This window comes from Onthophagus taurus, chromosome 3, assembly GCF_036711975.1.
Source record: "Onthophagus taurus isolate NC chromosome 3, IU_Otau_3.0, whole genome shotgun sequence".
NCBI lineage: Eukaryota > Metazoa > Arthropoda > Insecta > Coleoptera > Scarabaeidae > Onthophagus > Onthophagus taurus.
In genome coordinates this window covers 27,449,544-27,468,995 of record NC_091968.1, presented here as the reverse complement: position 1 = coordinate 27,468,995, position 19,452 = coordinate 27,449,544, and the positions used below count along the sequence as shown (strand labels likewise).

The 19,452-nt window shown below is 28.4% G+C and overlaps 1 protein-coding gene across 2 annotated transcripts; it reads left to right on the top strand.

Annotated features, from left to right (window-relative positions):
* The first annotated feature begins 2,835 nt into the window (after positions 1–2,835).
* Positions 2,836–18,933, top strand: LOC111422464 (Caseinolytic protease chaperone subunit). 2 transcript variants are annotated; one of them, XM_023055651.2, is made up of 7 exons: positions 2,836–3,259; positions 10,234–10,757; positions 10,827–10,953; positions 17,295–17,462; positions 17,515–17,936; positions 18,001–18,384; positions 18,440–18,933. In XM_023055651.2, the coding sequence occupies exons 1-7, from the start codon at positions 3,184–3,186 to the stop codon at positions 18,605–18,607; spliced, it is 1,869 nt and encodes a 622-aa protein (XP_022911419.2). In that variant the 5' UTR covers positions 2,836–3,183; the 3' UTR covers positions 18,608–18,933. The 2 variants fall into 2 exon arrangements, with proteins under 2 accessions (XP_022911419.2, XP_022911418.2); XM_023055650.2 differs by having other exon boundaries at positions 17,277–17,462.
* The last annotated feature ends 519 nt before the right edge of the window (positions 18,934–19,452 follow it).

Sequence of the window (19,452 nt, the reverse complement as noted above, 5' to 3'; positions counted from 1 at the left end):
AATGAGCCCAAACTCGACATTTCTAAGTGTTATAACACCCGAGATATCTTTATTTTTATAAAATCAAGATGGCCGAAAACAAAACACTAATTAATTTTGACATTTATACTTTTTTAAGTGAAATATATCATAAATATGGGGTGTGATATATCAAATTGGGTTAAAATTTTCTGTTCTTTAAGAAAATATTATTCTTATTGATTACAAAAATTCTTAAATTGAGGTTAAATTTTTTTCCTCTTTAATTTTGAAATATTTTTAATCTTCATAAAAAAAATCTTTAAAATGAATCCAAAAGCGACCTATTTTACTACTAATTTGTGATATTTTGACATTTTATGAAATCTAAGATAGCCGAAAACAAATGATTCACAAATAATACGACGTGTAATTAAAAAGCATTTAGAATGAGCCCAAACTCGACATATCTAAGTGTTATAACACCCGAGATATCTTTATTTTTATAAAATCAAGATGGCCGAAAACAAAACACTAATTAATTTTGACATTTATACTTTTTTAAGCAAAATTTATGATAAATATGGGGTGTGATACATCAAATTGGGTTAAAATTTTCTGTTCTTTAAGAAAATTTTATTCTTATTGATTAAAAAAATACTAAAATGAGGTTAAATTTTTTTCCTCTTTAATTTTCATATATTTTTAATCTTCATAAAAAAATTCTTTAAAACGAAACCAAACGCGATCTTTTTTGGTATTAATTTATGATATTTTGACATTTTGTGAAATGCAAGATGGCCGAAAACATATGATTCGTAAATAAATCGATGTGAAATTAAAAAACATTTAAAATGAGTCCAAACTCGACATATCTAAGTGTTATAACATCCGAGATATCTTTATTTTTATAAAATCAAGATGGCCGAAAACAAAACACTAATTAATTTTGACACTTATACTTTTTTAAGTGAAATGTATGATAAATATGGGGTGTGATACATCAAATTGGGTTAAAATTTTCTGTTCTTTAAGAAAATTTTATTCTTATTGATTAAAAAAATACTAAAATGAGTTTAAATTTTTTTCCTCTTTAATTTTCATATATTTTAATCTTCATAAAAAAATTTTTTTAAACGAAACCAAACGCGACCTTTTTTGGTATTAATTTGTAATATTTTGACATTTTGTGAAATCCAAGATGGCCGAAAACATATGATTCGTAAATAAATCGATGTGCAATTAAAAAACATTTAAAATGAGCCCAAACTTGACATACCTAAGTGTTATAACATCCGAGATATCTTTATTTTTATAAAATCAAGATGGCCGAAAACAAAACACTAATTAATTTTGACATTTATACTTTTTTAAGCAAAATTTATGATAAATATGGGGTGTGATACATTAAATTGGGTTAAAATTTTCTGTTCTTTAAGAAAATTTTATTCTTATTGATTAAAAAAATACTAAAATGAGGTTAAATTTTTTTCCTCTTTAATTTTCATATATTTTTAATCTTCATAAAAAAATTCTTTAAAATGAAACCAAACGCGAACTTTTTTGGCATTAATTTGTAATATTTTGACATTTTGTGAAATCCAAGATGGCCGAAAACATATGATTCGTAAATAAATCGATGTGCAATTAAAAAACATTTAAAATGAGCCCAAACTTGACATACCTAAGTGTTATAACACCCGAGATATCTTCATTTTTATAAAATCAAGATGGCCGAAAACAAAACACTAATTAATTTTGACATTTATACTTTTTTAAGTGAATTTTATAATAAATATGGGGTGTGATACATCAAATTGGGTTAAAATTTTCTGATCTTTAAGAAAATCTTATTCTTTTTGATGATTTTAAAAAAAGTATTATTCTTTGTTAATATAAATCGAATTAAAATTTCGAGTTAGCAACAATTCCGACGATATATTCGCGATAATAAAATAGATGAATTCTTTTTCTAGTTATTAGTAATTTTTTTCAGTGATTGTTTTGAAAATCGAACGTGTTCGGTCACAAATCACCACGCTTTGCGAATTTCTGCTGAACCCCGCGGTTTTCGACTGGCCTAAAACTCGTTATCAGCCACCGATATTTTAAACGTTCTCTCTACAACTAGCCCGTTTCGTGAATAACGGGGCATTTCTACGCCAATTTAACATTAAATGCCAATGTATATATTCGATGATCCGAACAGATAATCACCGACCGGAAACTTTATTTTCCAATTTTCATCTATTAAATGCATTTATTATTATTTTTTGTTTTAGTACCATTTTTGATCGGCAATTTTATTACCTCTACTCGCGATCTCTTTATGAACATCTAAATCCATTAAACCCGTTCGGATTTAAGCCCATTTTCACGTGAATATCTCCTCCGCGTCGCTTCAAATCCCATCCCACTTTTTTTTTCTCCACCCCGACTTCATTCCCATCTAGGAATGAGAAAAAAGGGAAAAAAAGGTTGTGTTGAGAGAGTTTTCCGCTTTTCCCTCGGGCTACCAGTCCATCTGACTAAATCGGGATGGGTTTTTAACGGAAAGGACACTTTAAATCGACGACAATGAATTTCTCTTAAAAAAAAAATTAAATTAATTTATTTTAATAATTATTAATTGTTTAAATATTTTATTAAAATTAGTGCCATCTTTTAAACGTTTTTTGTATTAACATGATATTTTTTTTTCTTTTTGCGAATTTATTTAAGATATTATTTAATATTTAAATATTAATTTTTATGTTTAAAAATTGATTAATTTAATTGTTTTTAAATTAAACAATTTTAATTTATATAAATTAAAAATTATTTTATTAATTTTTGCTATTCTCTAAGAGATGTCGCTCCTAAAATTAATTTGCTGTCAATCGCAGCTGTCAGAGAGCGAAGTAAACATCACCTGTGCGTCGTGACGGCTTTACGTTATAATCGTTTATCAAAAACCCGGACTAAATTTCAAGTGTTAACAAAAAATCGGAAGAAAAATCGGCGACAGAAGATCATCGTTTCGAAAGTGCTGAGAAAACTCCGCCGATCGTTTGAACTAAAGAAGAAAAACCCCAAGATTCCGTCCGTGTCATTGCGTCATGAATATCGGACCTTGACAATTATTCCGCCGAAGTTTTTTTTCCTTTTAACATCATCATCTAGATCTTTTTGCCCTCTCATTTTACTAAACGCTCCGATTTTTTTTAAATCACAGTTTTTTTTATTATGAGCACTGTACGATGTAGTATCGCCAATGCGGGTAAAATCGCTCTCGCAGTACGAAATACCAAAATACAACACGGTAAGTTTTAATTTTAACCCATTTTCTTTGTCTTATGCGACCAAAAAACGGTTAAAACTTTGTTTGTTTACGCTCTTTCTTGTTTTATGTTTTTATTTTGAGTGGATTAACTCCGCTGATTATAAACACAGGAGATTGCCAAATATCTAAATAGAGTTGCTTGATAACATGTTCATTTATAGATGTGGTTTAAAAATTATTGCGTGTGTAACCTCTATGATACATAAAGTTAAATTTCAATGTCATTAGATTACAATTTAAGTATTATTGTACTCTATTTTTTTAATTCTGACGAGTAAAATGATAAGTCATGTTGGCGGGAGTTTTAAAACCAGAGAGGATTTTAATTAAACTGTAGTTACGAATTTAATTACTTATTTGTTTCATAGATAAGGGATAGTAATATAGTTATATAGATTTGCTACTTAACGACATAAAACTGAACTGCTGTAAGCGCCATCTGTTGAGGTGTTTAGCGGGTATTGTATTGTACATTTTTTTAGAATTCCATTTTTTCCGGAAAAGACATTGAATTACTAATAATAATATGTATTTCAATGTCTTTTGTATGATACAACTAAATAAATACTTCTAAATACCCCCGGGTATATATCCAGAGTATTTTCCCTTGAAAATAAATACCCGGGTATTTAACAACACTGACTAAAATACATACAATTTAATGGCAAATGTAGAGTTGGGTACACTGGTTTTAAGTATGCATTTGTTGCTCTATCACTGCTTTGGAAATGCCTATGACAAACACGGTCCGATCTATAGATTATATCCAGTGAAAGATCTGTAAGTTTTGAATTTCCACATTTTAAAATCCACTTCTTACACAGATTCTGTTTCTTTTGTTGTGTCACAGGTTGTGTCCATACATCCAAAAACGGCACAGGCGCGAGTCCTGTTGTTAAAGAATGTTAAAGAATTGTTCTCTTTAAAAATACGACGGTTTGATGACGACACCATGATTTGTTTAAACATAATAAAAACCAGGGCGTACCAACTTACTTTGTCCCACATAAAATGAAACATGTCAATATAATTTGACATTACACTAAAATCTCTGCCTGTTATAGCTCAATAATAATATGCAATTATCTAACGCTGAATAACAAATAAAACTAGATTAACACTAAAACTAACACTAGACCTAGAATTCCGTTTAGCTCTACCTCTCTTAAGACGACTGGTAGGTGGTAGGTAGTGTTAGTTAGCATAAAATATCATTGTTACATATTTTTATTGAACTAAAACTAGAACTAGCACTAGAACTAACACAAGACCTAGAACTAGAATCATTCGGGTTTAGCAGTCTTGAGAGACGTGCGGCTAAACCCGAATGTTTCTAGTTCTAGGTCTAGTGTTAGTTCTAGTTTTACACTAGCACTATCATTAGAGCTAACACAAGACCTAGAAGTAGAATCATCCGGGTTTAGCCGCACGTCTCTCAAGACGGCTAAACCCGAATGATTCTAGTCCTAGGTCTTGTGTTAGTTCTAGTGATAGTGCTAGTGTAAAACTGGAACTAACACTAGACCAGGAACTAGAAACATTCGGATTTAACCGCACGTCTCTCAAGACGGCTAAACCCGAATGATTCTAGTTCTAAGTCTTGTGTTAGTTCTAGTGATAGTGCTAGTGTAAAACTAGAACTAACACTAGACCTAGAACTAGAAACATTCGGGTTTAGCCGCACGTCTCTCAAGACGGCTAAACCCGAATGTTTCTAGTTCTAGTTTTATACTAGCACTATCACTAGAACTAACACAAGACCTAGAGCTAGAATCATTCGGGTTTAGCCGTCTTGAGAGACGTACGGCTAAACCCGAATGTTTCTAGTTCTAGTTTTACACTAACACTATCACTAGAATTAGCACAAGACCTAGAACTAGAATCATTCGGGTTTAGCCGTCTTGAGAGACGTGCAGCTAAACCCGAATGTTTCTAGTTCTAGGTCTAGTGTTAGTTCTAGTTTTACACTATCACTAGAACTAACACAAGACCTAGAACTAGAATCATTCGGCTTTAGCCGTCTTGAGAGACGTGCGGCTAAATCCGAATGTTTCTAATTCTAGGTCTTATGTTAGTTCTAGTGATAGTAGTAGGTAGCACTAGTTAGCATAAGATATCACTAGGGCACGGAACTTTTGTAACAAAACGATACGATTCCCCCCCTCCACTTGTTCTTAGCAGAAAATTTCATACAAAAGTTGTTCTAAATTAAATTCTAAAACGATTTTCTCAATAAAAAATATATAAAAGTATATACAGGGTGATTTGTAACATACGGAGCAGATTAAAAGGGTAGGTACTAGGGGCCAAACTGAAGATATTTTCTTAATAATGTTTTGACTACAACGTAATAATCACAAAGATATAGAACGTTAAAGTTAAATTAATGGCCGAGCATTTCTTACGATATACGGTATTACACTACGTTTAAATTCAAACTGCGAATATTTCGGGGTTACTTAAACAATGTACAATTAACACCAATAATAAAATCTTTGTAATATGGCAGTTACGGCTACTTAAAAATTTGTTAAATCGCTCAAAAACTGGTGTTTGTTTGTTGAGAACCGCTGATACCATGTTTTTATTGCTGCCAATCCAGTTGATTTGGTTACCTAGTAGCGGGCATGTCATTTAACAAGTATTTTAATTGTTCTTTACTGAATATCAGCGGTTGTCAAAAATGGCCGATGACTTACTTAAAAAATTAACATGCGATATCTATCTAACTATTAAGTTTTTAACAAAACATTATTAAGAAAATGTCTTGAGTTTGACCCCAAGTACCTACCCTTTTAATCTGCTCCGTATGTTATAAATCACCCTGTATATAAAACTTTTTTTGAGGTTATGTTCTTAATTATTGATCAAATCAAAAATTTTTATTAACAATATTTGTTTAGAATTACTTCAGGAACAGTGTTTGTTAATAAAATTTTTTGATAACTTGAAATTTTAATTTCCCTCTGAATAGTATGGTATCAAAATTAATTATCTCGATAATTATTGTTTTTATCAAAAAATGTTTTAAATAAAATTTGTTTCAATTTCTATTTTGAATCAATTATCTTAATAAACAAAATTTACATCTCTATTAATTAAGCATCTAAGTGTAATTATGTATAAAAATTTAAAAATTATTCTTTTGAGGTTATCTCCTTAATTATTGATTAAATCAAAATTTTTTTTTAACAATATTTGTTAAGAATTGCTTCAGGAACAGTGTTTGTTAATAAAATTTTTTGCTAACTTGAAATTTTAATTTCCCTCTGAATAGTATGCTATCAAAATTAATTATCTCGATAATTATTGTTTTATCAAAAAATGTTTTAAATAAAATTTGTTTCAATTTCGATTTTGAATCAATTATCTTAATAAAAAATTTTTACATCTCTATTAATTAAGCATCTAAGTGTAATTATGTATAAAAATGGAAAAATTATTATTTTGAGGTTATCTCCTTAATTATTGATTAAATCAAAAATTTTTTTTAACAATATTTGTTAAGAATTGCTTCAGGAACAGTGTTTGTTAAAACAATTTTTTTCTAACTTGAAATTTTAATTTCCCACTGAACAGTATGGTACAAAAATTAATATTTTTGAGGTTATATCCTTATTGTTGATTTAATCAAAAAATGTTGTTAACAAAATTTGTTTAAAATTACATTAGGAACAGTATTTGTTAATACAATTTTTTTCTAACTTGAAATTTTAATTTCCCACTGAACAGTATGCTACAAAAATTAATATTTTTGAGGTTATATCCTTATTGTTGATTTAATCAAAAAATGTTGTTAACAATATTTGTTTAAAATTACTTCAGGAACAGTGTTTGTTAATAAAATTTTTTGCTAACTTGAAATTTTAATTTCCCTCTGAATAGTATGCTATCAAAATTAATTATCTCGATAATTATTGTTTTTATCAAAAAATGTTTTAAATAAAATTTGTTTCAATTTCGATTTTGAATCAATTATCTTAATAAAAAATTTTTACATCACTATTAATTAACCATCTAAGTGTAATTATGTATAAAAATGGAAAAATTATTATTTTGAGGTTATCTCCTTAATTATTGATTAAATCAAAATTTTTTTTTAACAATATTTGTTAAGAATTGCTTCAGGAACAGTGTTTGTTAAAACAATTTTTTTCTAACTTGAAATTTTAATTTCCCACTGAACAGTATGCTACAAAAATTAATATTTTTGAGGTTATATCCTTATTATTGATTTAATCAAAAAATGTTGTTAAAAAAATTTGTTTAAAATTACTTTAGGAACAGTGTTTGTTAATACAATTTTTTGCTAACTTGAAATTTTAATTTCCCTCTGAATAGTATGCTATCAAAATTAATTATCTCAATAATTATTGTTTTTATCAAAAAATATTTTAAATAAAATTTGTTTCAATTTCGATTTTGGATCAATTATCTTAATAACAAATTTTTACATCTCTATTAATTAAGCATCTAAGTGTAATTATGTATAAAAATTAAAAAAATATTATTTTGAGGTTATCTCCTTAATTATTGATTAAATCAAAAATTTTTTTTAACAATATTTGTTAAGAATTGCTTCAGGAACAGTGTTTGTTAAAACAATTTTTTTCTAACTTGAAATTTTAATTTCCCTCTGAATAGTATGCTACAAAAATTAATATTTTTGAGGTTATATCCTTATTGTTGATTTAATAAAAAAATGTTGTTAACAAAATTTGTTTAGAATTACTTCAGGAACAGTGTTTGTTAATACAATTTTTTGCTAACTTGAAATTTTAGTTTCCCTCTGAATAGTATGCTATCAAAATTAATTATCTCTATAATGATTGTTTTTATCAAAAAATGTTTTAAATAAAATTTGTTTCAATTTCGATTTTGAATCAATTATCTTAATAAAAAAAATTTACATCTCTATTAATTAAGCATCTAAGTGTAATTATGTATAAAAATTAAAAAATTATTATTTTGAGGTTATCTCCTTAATTACTGATTAAATCAAAATTTTTTTTTAACAATATTTGTTAAGAATTGCTTCAGGAACAGTGTTTGTTAAAACAATTTTTTTCTAACTTGAAATTTTAATTTCCCACTGAACAGTATGGTACAAAAATTAATATTTTTGAGGTTATATCCTTATTGTTGATTTAATCAAAAAATGTTGTTAACAATATTTGTTTAAAATTACTTCAGGAACAGTGTTTGTTAATACAATTTTTTGCTAACTTGAAATTTTAATTTCCCTTTGAATAGTATGCTATCAAAATTAATTATCTCGATAATTATTGCTTTTATCAAAAAATGTTTTAAATAAAATTTGTTTCAATTTCGATTTTGAATCAATTATCTTAATAAAAAAATTTTACATCTCTATTAATTAAGCATCTAAGTGTAATTATGTATAAAAATTTAAAAGTTATTATTTTGAGGTTATCTCCTTAATTATTGATTAAATCAAAAAAAAATGTTGACAAAGTTTGTTTAGAATTGTTTCAAGAACAATTTTTGTTAACATAATTTTTTTCTAACTTGAAATTTTAATTTCCCACTGAACAGTATGGTACAAAAATTAATATTTTTGAGGTTATATCCTTATTATTGATTTAATCAAAAAATGTTGTTAACAAAATTTGTTTAAAATTACTTTACGAACAGTGTTTGTTAATACAATTTTTTGCTAACTTGAAATTTTAATTTCCCTCTGAATAGTATGCTATCAAAATTAATTATCTCGATAATTATTGTTTTTATCAAAAAATGTTTTAAATAAAATTTGTTTTAATTTCGATTTTGAATCAATTATCTTAATAAAAAAATTTTACATCTCTATTAATTAAGCATCTAAGTGTAATTATGTATAAAAATTTAAAAATTATTATTTTGAGGTTACCTCCTTAATTATTGATAAAATAGAAAAAAAATGTTGACAAAGTTTGTTTAGAATTGTTTCAGGAACAATTTTTGTTAACATAATTTTTTTCTAACTTGAAATTTTTATTTCCCACTGAATAGTATGCTACAAAAATTAATATTTTTGAGGTTATATCCTTATTGTTGATTTAATCAAAAAATGTTGTTAACAAAATTTGTATAGAATTACTTCAGGAACTAAAAAGGTTAATTAAACTTTTAAAAAACTTATTTCGTTAAGATTGAATCATTTTTTCCTTATAATCCGTTATTTTGTTTTTATTATTATCGAATTTGATTAATCTAACATCGTATTCGTGATCTACATTAAATTCTCTTTAAAACGAGCCCAAACTCGATGGGGTTATCTTAAAAGATAACAAATTTCCGATTGTCACTTTTTTGAGGTTATGTTAAAATTAAATGTTGGATATCTCGGGTGTTTTTTGAGATAATCGGGTCGAGTTTGGACTCAATTTGAAACATTTTTAATTCCCCACACGATCGTGAATAAATAAAAAACCTAACCTCCCTTTATAAACGTCAAATTAATATTATTTCATATTTTCCGCCGTCTTGATTAATAATTTTAATTAAATAATAATAAAATTCTTTATTTTTAGATCTAAAAACACCCGGCGAATTTAATTTCGTTGAAATCGAATCATTTTTCTTAAATCGTCCTCCATTTTGTTTTTATTACTATCGAATTTGATTAATCTAACATCGTATTCGTAATCTACATTAAATTCCCTTTAAAATGAGTCCAAACTCGGTCGAGTTATCTTAAAAAACAACAAACACCCCCAACTTCCGGTTGTCGCTTTTTTGAGGTTATGTCAAAATTAATTGTGAGATATCTCGGGTGTTTTTTAAGATAATTGGGTCGTGTTTGGACTCAAATTAAAGGATTTTTAATTTCTCACGTGATTATGCACAAAGATAAAACCTAACCTCACTTTGTAAACGTCAAATTAATTTTATTTGTGTAATTTAAAGTGTTAAATTTGAATTAATTATTAAATTTTTTTTTTTTTTTTTAGCAAACGTCTTCTCAGCTATAAAAATATGTCAACAACCATCACCTTCACGAACACTTTCAACATCGGATTCGCCCCTTCTATTAAGATCAACCCCAACATCGGCAACGTGCGCCGTTGGTGGTCCCCCGGGTGATCCTCCGAACAATAACGCTACGTTTTCAAGTTCTCAAGGTCCACCCCGGGAACCATCTTCGACAACAACCGGAAATGCTAATGCAGCCTCGCCTGGGGGTGGAGGAACGACCACAACTACATCGGGGGGCGGAAGTGGAAAAAATAAGAATACCTTGTCATGCCCGAAATGTGGCGATCCATGCACGCACGTCGAAACGTTTGTTAGTTCGACGCGATTTGTGAAATGCGAGAAATGTCATCATTTCTTTGTGGTGCTCAGCGAGGTTGATAGTAAGAAGAAGGAAGGGGTCGATTCGAAAACAGGGTTTTGCAGGAAACCGCCTCCACCTCCAAAGAAAATTTTTGATTATTTAAATAAACATGTTGTTGGACAAGAACATGCTAAAAAGGTGAATTCATTTTTATCTCTCATTAACTATTTTTCATATATTAATTTATTATTTTATACTTTTAATTAGGTTCTTTCTGTGGCTGTGTATAATCATTATAAAAGAATATTTAATAATGCTCCAACCCAAGGAAGTCCTCCAAGAGCTGATAATGCAGTTATGGAGTCAGGACCCCATTATAATTTTACACATAGAGGTACGTATTTTTTGTTAAGGTATGATTACAATTTATTTAACATAAAATGATTGTAATTTTATTGTGTTAATTGCCTTTTATTAACTTAATTGATTTTTTGAAATTTTGAGGTTAAATCTGTCAAATTGTAAAGTTAGTGACAGTTGGTGAGATTAGCAGGGATTTTTGTTATGTCAAGTTTTTAAATCAATTTATCACAGACGTTTACACAAATAAAATAAAATAAACATTAAATGACATTAATTAATTATCTTCAATAATTTTTGAATCAAATTTATTCTCATTTTAATTACACATAATCTATACAAACAGTCAACTTTGGACTGAGTGTACTTCGAAATCCCACCGTAAGATGGCATTAGCGTCTATACTGAACTAATTTAATTAAACTAACAATTTTATTATTAAAAGTGGGAATGATGAGAGACAGCAATAACAATTATTACCAGTATCATTCTTTTAAATTAAAAAGTATAGATTCCAATTTGTGTTATATTTTTAAATTTGCCGCTAACTTCAACTTTTAAAATTTTAAAAGTTGAAGTTTGTTCAAAATGACAGATGAAAACGTCATTTTAAAGTGATTTTTTTTGTAAGAAGAGTATAATAAAGTAATAATGCCACATAGTTTCTCCAAACACTTTCCACAAACAGTTATTCTGTGGTTGGAGCTTTTATATATAAACCCAATCCAACCTGTATTCTAGTGGTTCGGTTCTTAGCTGAATAATTCCAAAATATCCCCAACAGATGGCGCCACGTGCGTTCAATTTTTAGTGCGAAGTTTTTGTTTAGAGAGTTGTATTTCTACAAAGCTATTTTCTATGATACAAACTAAAAACCAATGAGTTAGCTGCAGTTAGCTGTCAATGTTTGACAATTAACTCATAATTTATTTTTTATCCGTGTGTCACGAATAACACGAACAATGTTGGCTTTCAAGGCGTCAGTTGTTGTTTCAGCATAAACCAATGACTCCACGTGGCCCCACAGGAAATAGTCGAGAGGTGTCAAATCGCATGACCTTAGCTAATTGACAGATCCATTTCTCGAAATCAACTTATTGCTAAATTTTAATTTCAATAAGTCGATGATTGCTTTCGCCGTATGGCATGTAGCGCCGTCCTTTTGAAACCACATCTCGCTCGAATCAATGTCATCCATATTTTCCAAACAAAAAATCATTGATCAATGTGCGGTAACGATCTCCATTGACCGTAACGCGAGCTCCGGCTTCATTTTTGAAAAAATAAGGTCCAATGATGCCACCAGCATGCAAACCACACCAAACGGTGCATTTTGTTGGATGTAATGGAGTCTGTTGTGAATTGGTTTCACTCCATATGCTGCAATTTTATTTATTAACAAACCCGTTAAGCTAAAAATGAGCCTTATCGCTGAACACAATTTTGCAATAACACATCGGATCAGTTTTCAACTGCTCTAGAGCCCAATCGGCGAAAGAACGACGCATATGATGGTCTCGTGGCTTTAATTCCTGCTCCAGTTGGATGTAGGCCAAAATCTTTGCGCAAAGTTTTCCACGTAGTGGACGGGCAGAGCCCCAATTCCTGGGACCGACGACGAATCGATAAATTTGAATCCTCTTCCACACTTTCGTTTGCAGGGGCGATATTCTCTCAATAGTGGTAAAAATTGATCTTAGGGTCATTACAGCAGCATGAAATATTTCCCACACTTCTGAAAACATTTGTTTGACTTTGGCCAAGGTACTATGGGTAAATTTGCAAACATCAGAGGCCACCATAAATTATTTCTTGCCAACATTTTCATTCTTACCATGCCAATATGTTGATCATGAAAGAGTTCCTTGATTGCCAAGAAGAATACAGTTCTCTTCAATAGACAATTCCTTTTGTTTGCATTTTCAACATTTATAGGCCATCCATTTTGAAGATATTCTTTTTTCATTCGACATAATGTAGTGTCTTGATTTGTGTTACAAGCGATATTTTTTGCTGTAATAGAGAAATGTGCACCCAGAATATTTATGTTAACTTCCTCGATAAGTTAATGAGTTAACGAGCGGTAATTTCTTTTTCTTTTCCTCTTTTATATTAGATCTTATAATTATATCCTGATAAGATAATGGCCCATCGTTGTAATCTTTGAGATGCATGAATAGGTAAATCATTCTTTTCACAAACAATATCTTTAGTGGTTGATAATCACTAATTAATTTAAATGGTCTTCCATATTTATGACATTTTTATACTGTAAAAATGATTGCAAATGATTATAATTGTGTTCCTTTTATTAACTTAATTGATTTTTTTGAAATTTTGAGGTTAAATCTCTCAAATTGTAAAGTTAGTAACAGTTGGTAAGATTGACAGGGAATTTTGTTATGTCAAGTTTTTAAATCAATTTGTCACAGAGAGATTTACACAAATAATTAAAATAAACTTTAATTGTTAAAAATGTTATTAATTAATTATCTTCAATAATTTTTGATTCAAATTTATCCTCATTTTAATTGAACATAACCTATACAAACTAAAAACCAATGAGTTAGCTGTCAATATTTGACAATTAACTCATAATTTAGGTTATAACCTCAAATTGTTAAAAATTTTGCAATTTTTACGTTTAACTGTTGTGTATTTTAATAACACAGTTTTACAAGTCACTCCTCTGACACAAGCTTCATACATTATAGAGGCGTCTCTCTAAATACATAACACAATTCATAATTCCTCCTTCGTTACAAATCTAGTTTTTGTGGTGCCTTTATAATTCTTTTAGATCGACGTAAGTTAGGGGTTACCATTACATTTATCTCATTTTCTGCTTTATCTTCATTTTTCTCTTTTGGTGTTGGTAAACTTTCATTGATATTTCAAATTCTTCTCATCCTCTGATATATTTTCACTATGTTGATTTATTCTTATCCATTTTCGAAGGATCTACATGCATAAATCTAGTTCCATCATCAAATTGCACAATATAAGTTCGATAACTTTTCTTTTCTATTATTTTTCTTTCCTTCCAATATCCCAATTTTTCACCTAAATTAATGAAAGCCAACACTTTATGATTTATATTAAATTCCAGTTATCTCCTCTTTATTATCATTGCCTTTTCTTCTACTATAGTTAGCTTACATTTAGCTTATAATTGTGTGCCTTTTATTAACTTAATTGATTTCTTTGTAATTTTGAGGTTAAATCTGTCAAATTATAAAGTTAGTGACAGTTGGTAAGATTAACAGGGATTTTTGTTATGTCAAGTTTTTAAATTTATCACAAAGCGTTTACACAAATAATTAAAATAAAATAAAGATTAATTGTTAAAAATGTTATTAATTAATTATCTTCAATAATTTTTGAATCAAATTTATCCTCATTTTAATTCCACATAACCTATACAAACTAAAAACCAATAAGTTAGCTGTCAATATTTGACAATTAACTCATAATTTAGGTTATAACCTCAATTTGTTAAAAATTTTGCAATTTTTAAGATTAAAACTCTTGTGTATTTTAATAATACAGTTTTACAAGTCACCCCTCTGACACACCCTTCATACATTGTAGAGGGCGTTTCTCTAAATACATAACACAATTCATAATTCCTCCTTCGTTACAAATCTAGTTTTTGTGGTGCCTTTATAATTCTTTTAGATTGACGTAAGTTAGGGGTTACCATTACATTTATCTCATTTTCTGTTTTATCTTCATTTTTCTCTTTTGGTGTTAGTAAACTTTCATTGATACTTCAAATTCTTCTCATCCTCTGATATATTTTCACTATGTTGATTTATTCTTATCCATTTTCGAAGGATCTACATGCATAAATCTACTTCCATCATCAAATTGCACAATATAAGTTCGATAACTTTTCTTTTCTATTATTTTTCCTTCCTTCCAATATCCCAATTTTTCACCTAAATTAATGAAAACCAACACTTTATGATTTATATTAAATTCCAGTTATCTCGTCTTCATCATTATTACCGTTTCTTCTACTATAATTAGCTTACATTTAGCTTATAATTGTGTGCCTTTTATTAACTTAATTGATTTCTTTGAAATTTTGAGGTTAAATCTGTAAAATTATAAAGTTAGTGACAGTTGGTAAGATTAGCAGGGATTTTTGTTATGTCAAGTTTTTAAATCAATTTATCACAGAGATACTTACACAAATAATTAAAATAAAATAAACATTAATTGTTAAAAATGTTATTAATTAATTATCTTCAATAATTTTTGAATCAAATTTATCCTCATTTTAATTACACATAACCTATACAAACTAAAAATAAATAAGTTAGCTGTCAATATTTGACAATTAACTCATAATTTAGGTTATAACCTCAAATTGTTAAAAATTTTACAATTTTTGTGATTAAAACTGTTGTGTATTTTAATAACACAGATTTACAAGTCACTCCTCTGACGCACGTTTCATACATTGTAGAGTGCGTTTCTCTAAATACATAACACAATTCATAAGTCCTCCTTCGTTACAAATCTACTTTTTGTGGTGCCTTTATAATTCTTTTAGATTGACGTAAGTTAGGGGCTACCATTACATTTATCTCATTTTGTGTTTTATCTTCATTTTTCTCTTTTGGTGTTAATAAACTTTCATTGATATTTCAAATTCTTCTCATCCTCTGATATATTTTCACTATGTTGATTTATTCTTATCCATTTTCGAAGGATCTACATGCACAAATCTAGTTCCATCATCAAATTGCACAATATAAGTTCGATAACTTTTCTTTTCTATTATTTTTCCTTCCTTCCAATATCCCAATTTTTCACATAAATTAATGAAAACCAACACTTTATGATTTATATTAAATTCCGGTTGTCTCTTCTTCATCATCATTGCCTTTTCTTCTACTATAATTAGCTTATATTTAGCTTATAATTGTGTGCCTTTTATTAACTTAATTGATTTCTTTGTAATTTTGAGGTTAAATCTGTCAAATTATAAAGTTAGTGACAGTTGGTAAAATTAGCAGGGATTTTTGTTATGTCAAGTTTTTAAATCAATTTATCACAGAGATACTTACACAAATAATTAAAATAAAATAAACATTAATTGTTAAAAATGTTATTAATTAATTATCTTCAATAATTTTTGAATCAAATTTATCCTCATTTTAATTCCACATAACAGTTAGCTGAAGTTAGCTGTCAATATTTGACAATTAACTCATAATTTAGGTTATAACCTCAAATTGTTAAAAATGTTGTAATTTTTACGATTAAAACTCTTGTGTATTTTAATAACACAGTTTTTACGTTTTACAAGTCACTCCTGTGACGCACGCTTCATACATTGTAGAGGGCGTGCGTGTCCATCTAAATACATAACATAATTCATAATTCCTCCTTTGTTACAAATCTAGTTTTTGTGATGTCTTTATAACTCTTTTAGAGCGACGTAAGTTAGTTGCTACCATTACATTTATCTCATTTTCTGTTTTATCTTCATTTTTCTCTTTTGGTGTTAGTAAACTTTCATTGATACTTCAAATTCTTCTCATCCTCTGATATATTTTCACTATGTTGATTTATTCTTATCCATTTTCGAAGGATCTACATACATAAATCTAGTTCCATCATCAAATTACACAATATAAGTTTGATAACTTTTCTTTTCTATTATTTTTACTTCCTTCAGTCAACACTTTATGATTTATATTAAATTCCGGTTATCTCCTCTTCATCATCATTGCCTTTTCTTCTACTATAATTAGTAATTAGCTTACATTTAGCTTATAACCGTGTGCCTTTTATTAACTTAATTGATTTCTTTGTAATTTTGAGGTTAAATCTGTCAAATTATAAAGTTAGTGACAGTTGGTAAAATTAGCAGGGATTTTTGTTATGTCAAGTTTTTAAATCAATTTAAGATTTACACAAATAATTAAAATAAAATAAGCATTAATTGTTAAAAATGTTATTAATTAATTATCCTCAATAATTTTTGAATCAAATTTATCCTCATTTTAATTCCACATAACCTATATAAACTAAACGCCAATAAGTTACCTGAAGTTAGCTGTCAAAATTTGAAATTTAACTCATAATTTAGGTTATAACCTCAAAGTAAAATAAACATTAATTGTTAAAAATGTTATTAATCAATTATCTTTATTAATTTTTGATTCAAATTTATTCTAATTTTAATTGCAATTAACCTATTTAAACTAAAAACCAATGAATTAGCTGAAGTTAGCTGTCAAAATTTGACAATTAACTCATAATTTATAGGTTATAACCTCAAATTAAAAATTTTTACGAAAAATAAAAATAATTTCTTCTGAGAACATATAAAATGTGCAGATCTCATCCATATAACAGGAATGGGCCATAACAACCTGGGTTTTAGTCTCCAAAATCAAGGCGGGGACTCGACCGGAAACATGAATAGATCATCTTCGGCCGTCGGCTCTGATATTTTAGACAGAACAACTCACGATCTCAAATTAGAAAAGAGTAACATACTCTTATTAGGCCCAACAGGATCAGGTAAATTAAAAAAAAATTAATAAAATTTATTAATAAACTAATTTTTTGGTAGGAAAAACTTTACTCGCACAAACAATAGCTCAATGTTTAGATGTTCCTTTTGCCATATGCGATTGCACCACTTTAACGCAAGCCGGTTATGTAGGGGAAGATATCGAGAGTGTAATTGGGAAATTATTGCAAGATGCTGGATATAGCGTCGATAGGGCTCAAATTGGAATTGTCTTTTTGGATGAGGTTGATAAGATTGGTGCTGTACCCGGTATTCATCAATTAAGAGACGTTGGAGGTGAAGGAGTTCAACAAGGAATGTTAAAAATGCTTGAAGGCACGATTGTTAATGTACCAGAAAGAAATTCCCCAAGAAAATTACGCGGAGAAACCATCCAAGTTGATACAACAAATATCCTTTTTGTTGCTAGCGGTGCTTATAATGGTTTGGAACGGTTAATATCGCGTAGACATAACGCAAATGTAAATTTCCTTTTAATTTAATTAATAATAATAAATTAATTTTATTATTATTTAATATTTTTAGTTCTTTGGATTTGGAGCTCCCGCTTCTGGAGGTAGTGAAGGTCGAAGAGCGGTTTCTCAACAAGCTCAAAGCGATCTTTCCGCTGAAGATGAAAATCGGGAAAAGGATCAAATGCTTAGGAAAGTTCAAGCGAGAGATTTAATCGATTTTGGAATGATACCGGAATTCGTAGGAAGATTTCCCGTTTTAGTTCCTTTCCATAGTTTAGATAAAAATATGCTCGTTAGAATATTAACGGAACCAAAAAATGCTTTAATCCCGCAATATCAAAGATTATTGGCGATGGATCAATGCGAATTAACGTTCACTCCAGAAGCGTTGAAAGCCGTTGCTAGATTAGCGATGGAAAGAAAAACGGGAGCTAGAGGATTAAGGGCTATTTTAGTAAATTAATTTGTATCTTTTTGAATTTTTATTAATTAATTAATGAATGTTTTAGGAGTCGTTGTTGTTAGAACCAATGTTTGAAATACCCGGTTCAGGAATAAGTGGCGTTCATATAACGGAGGAGTACGTTTTAGGTTCAAACGGTCCGGTTTATGTGAAAGGTTCGACAACGGATCCGACGGCGGATGTAGAGGATTTAAAGACTTCCATCAGGATATAGTTGGTTTTTTAATAACCATTAGAAGAAAACGACGATGGTTTAAAATATAATTAAAGTATATGAAATAAATAAATAAAAGTGTAAATAATATTAATATACGAAAGCGAGAAGAACGGCATAGGCATATAAATTTTTTTTCCTTCGAAAGATTTTTACCTCTGTATTTTTTTGCGCAATTAGAGAGCAAACTGAAAAGTTTTAACTTGAAATTTAAATTGTTTTTTTATTTCTAGGAGAGTTTAGATGAATGGGTGATTTTTAGGTACTAAAATAAATTATTAAATATCCAATGTTAAAATTAATATTAAATAAAATGTTGAAACATTTTTTTCTTAATTTTTAATTAATTTTTTTTTTGCCAGATTAGTTAATTAACATTACTGTAATTAACACAAAGAATATCTTTAGTGGTTGATGCTCACTAATTAATACAAATGGTCTTCAATAAAGGTATTTATGACATTTTTTATTGTAAAAATGATTACCATGCTTACAATTTGAGATTAAATCTGTCAAATTGTAAAGTTAGTTACAGTTGGTAAGATTAACAGGGAATTTTGTTATGTCAAGTTTTTAAATCAATTTGTTACAAAGACATTTACATAAATAATTGAAATAAAATAAACATTTGTTGTTAGAAATGTTATTAATGGATTATCTTTATTAATTTTTGAATCAAATGTATCCTCATTTTAATTTCACATCTCATAACCTACACAAATTAGAAAGAAATTAGCTGTCAAAATTTGACAACTCATAATTTAAGTTATAACCTCAAAATAAAATAAACATTAGTTGTTAAAAATGTTATTAATTAATTATCTGCAATAATTTTTGAATCAAAT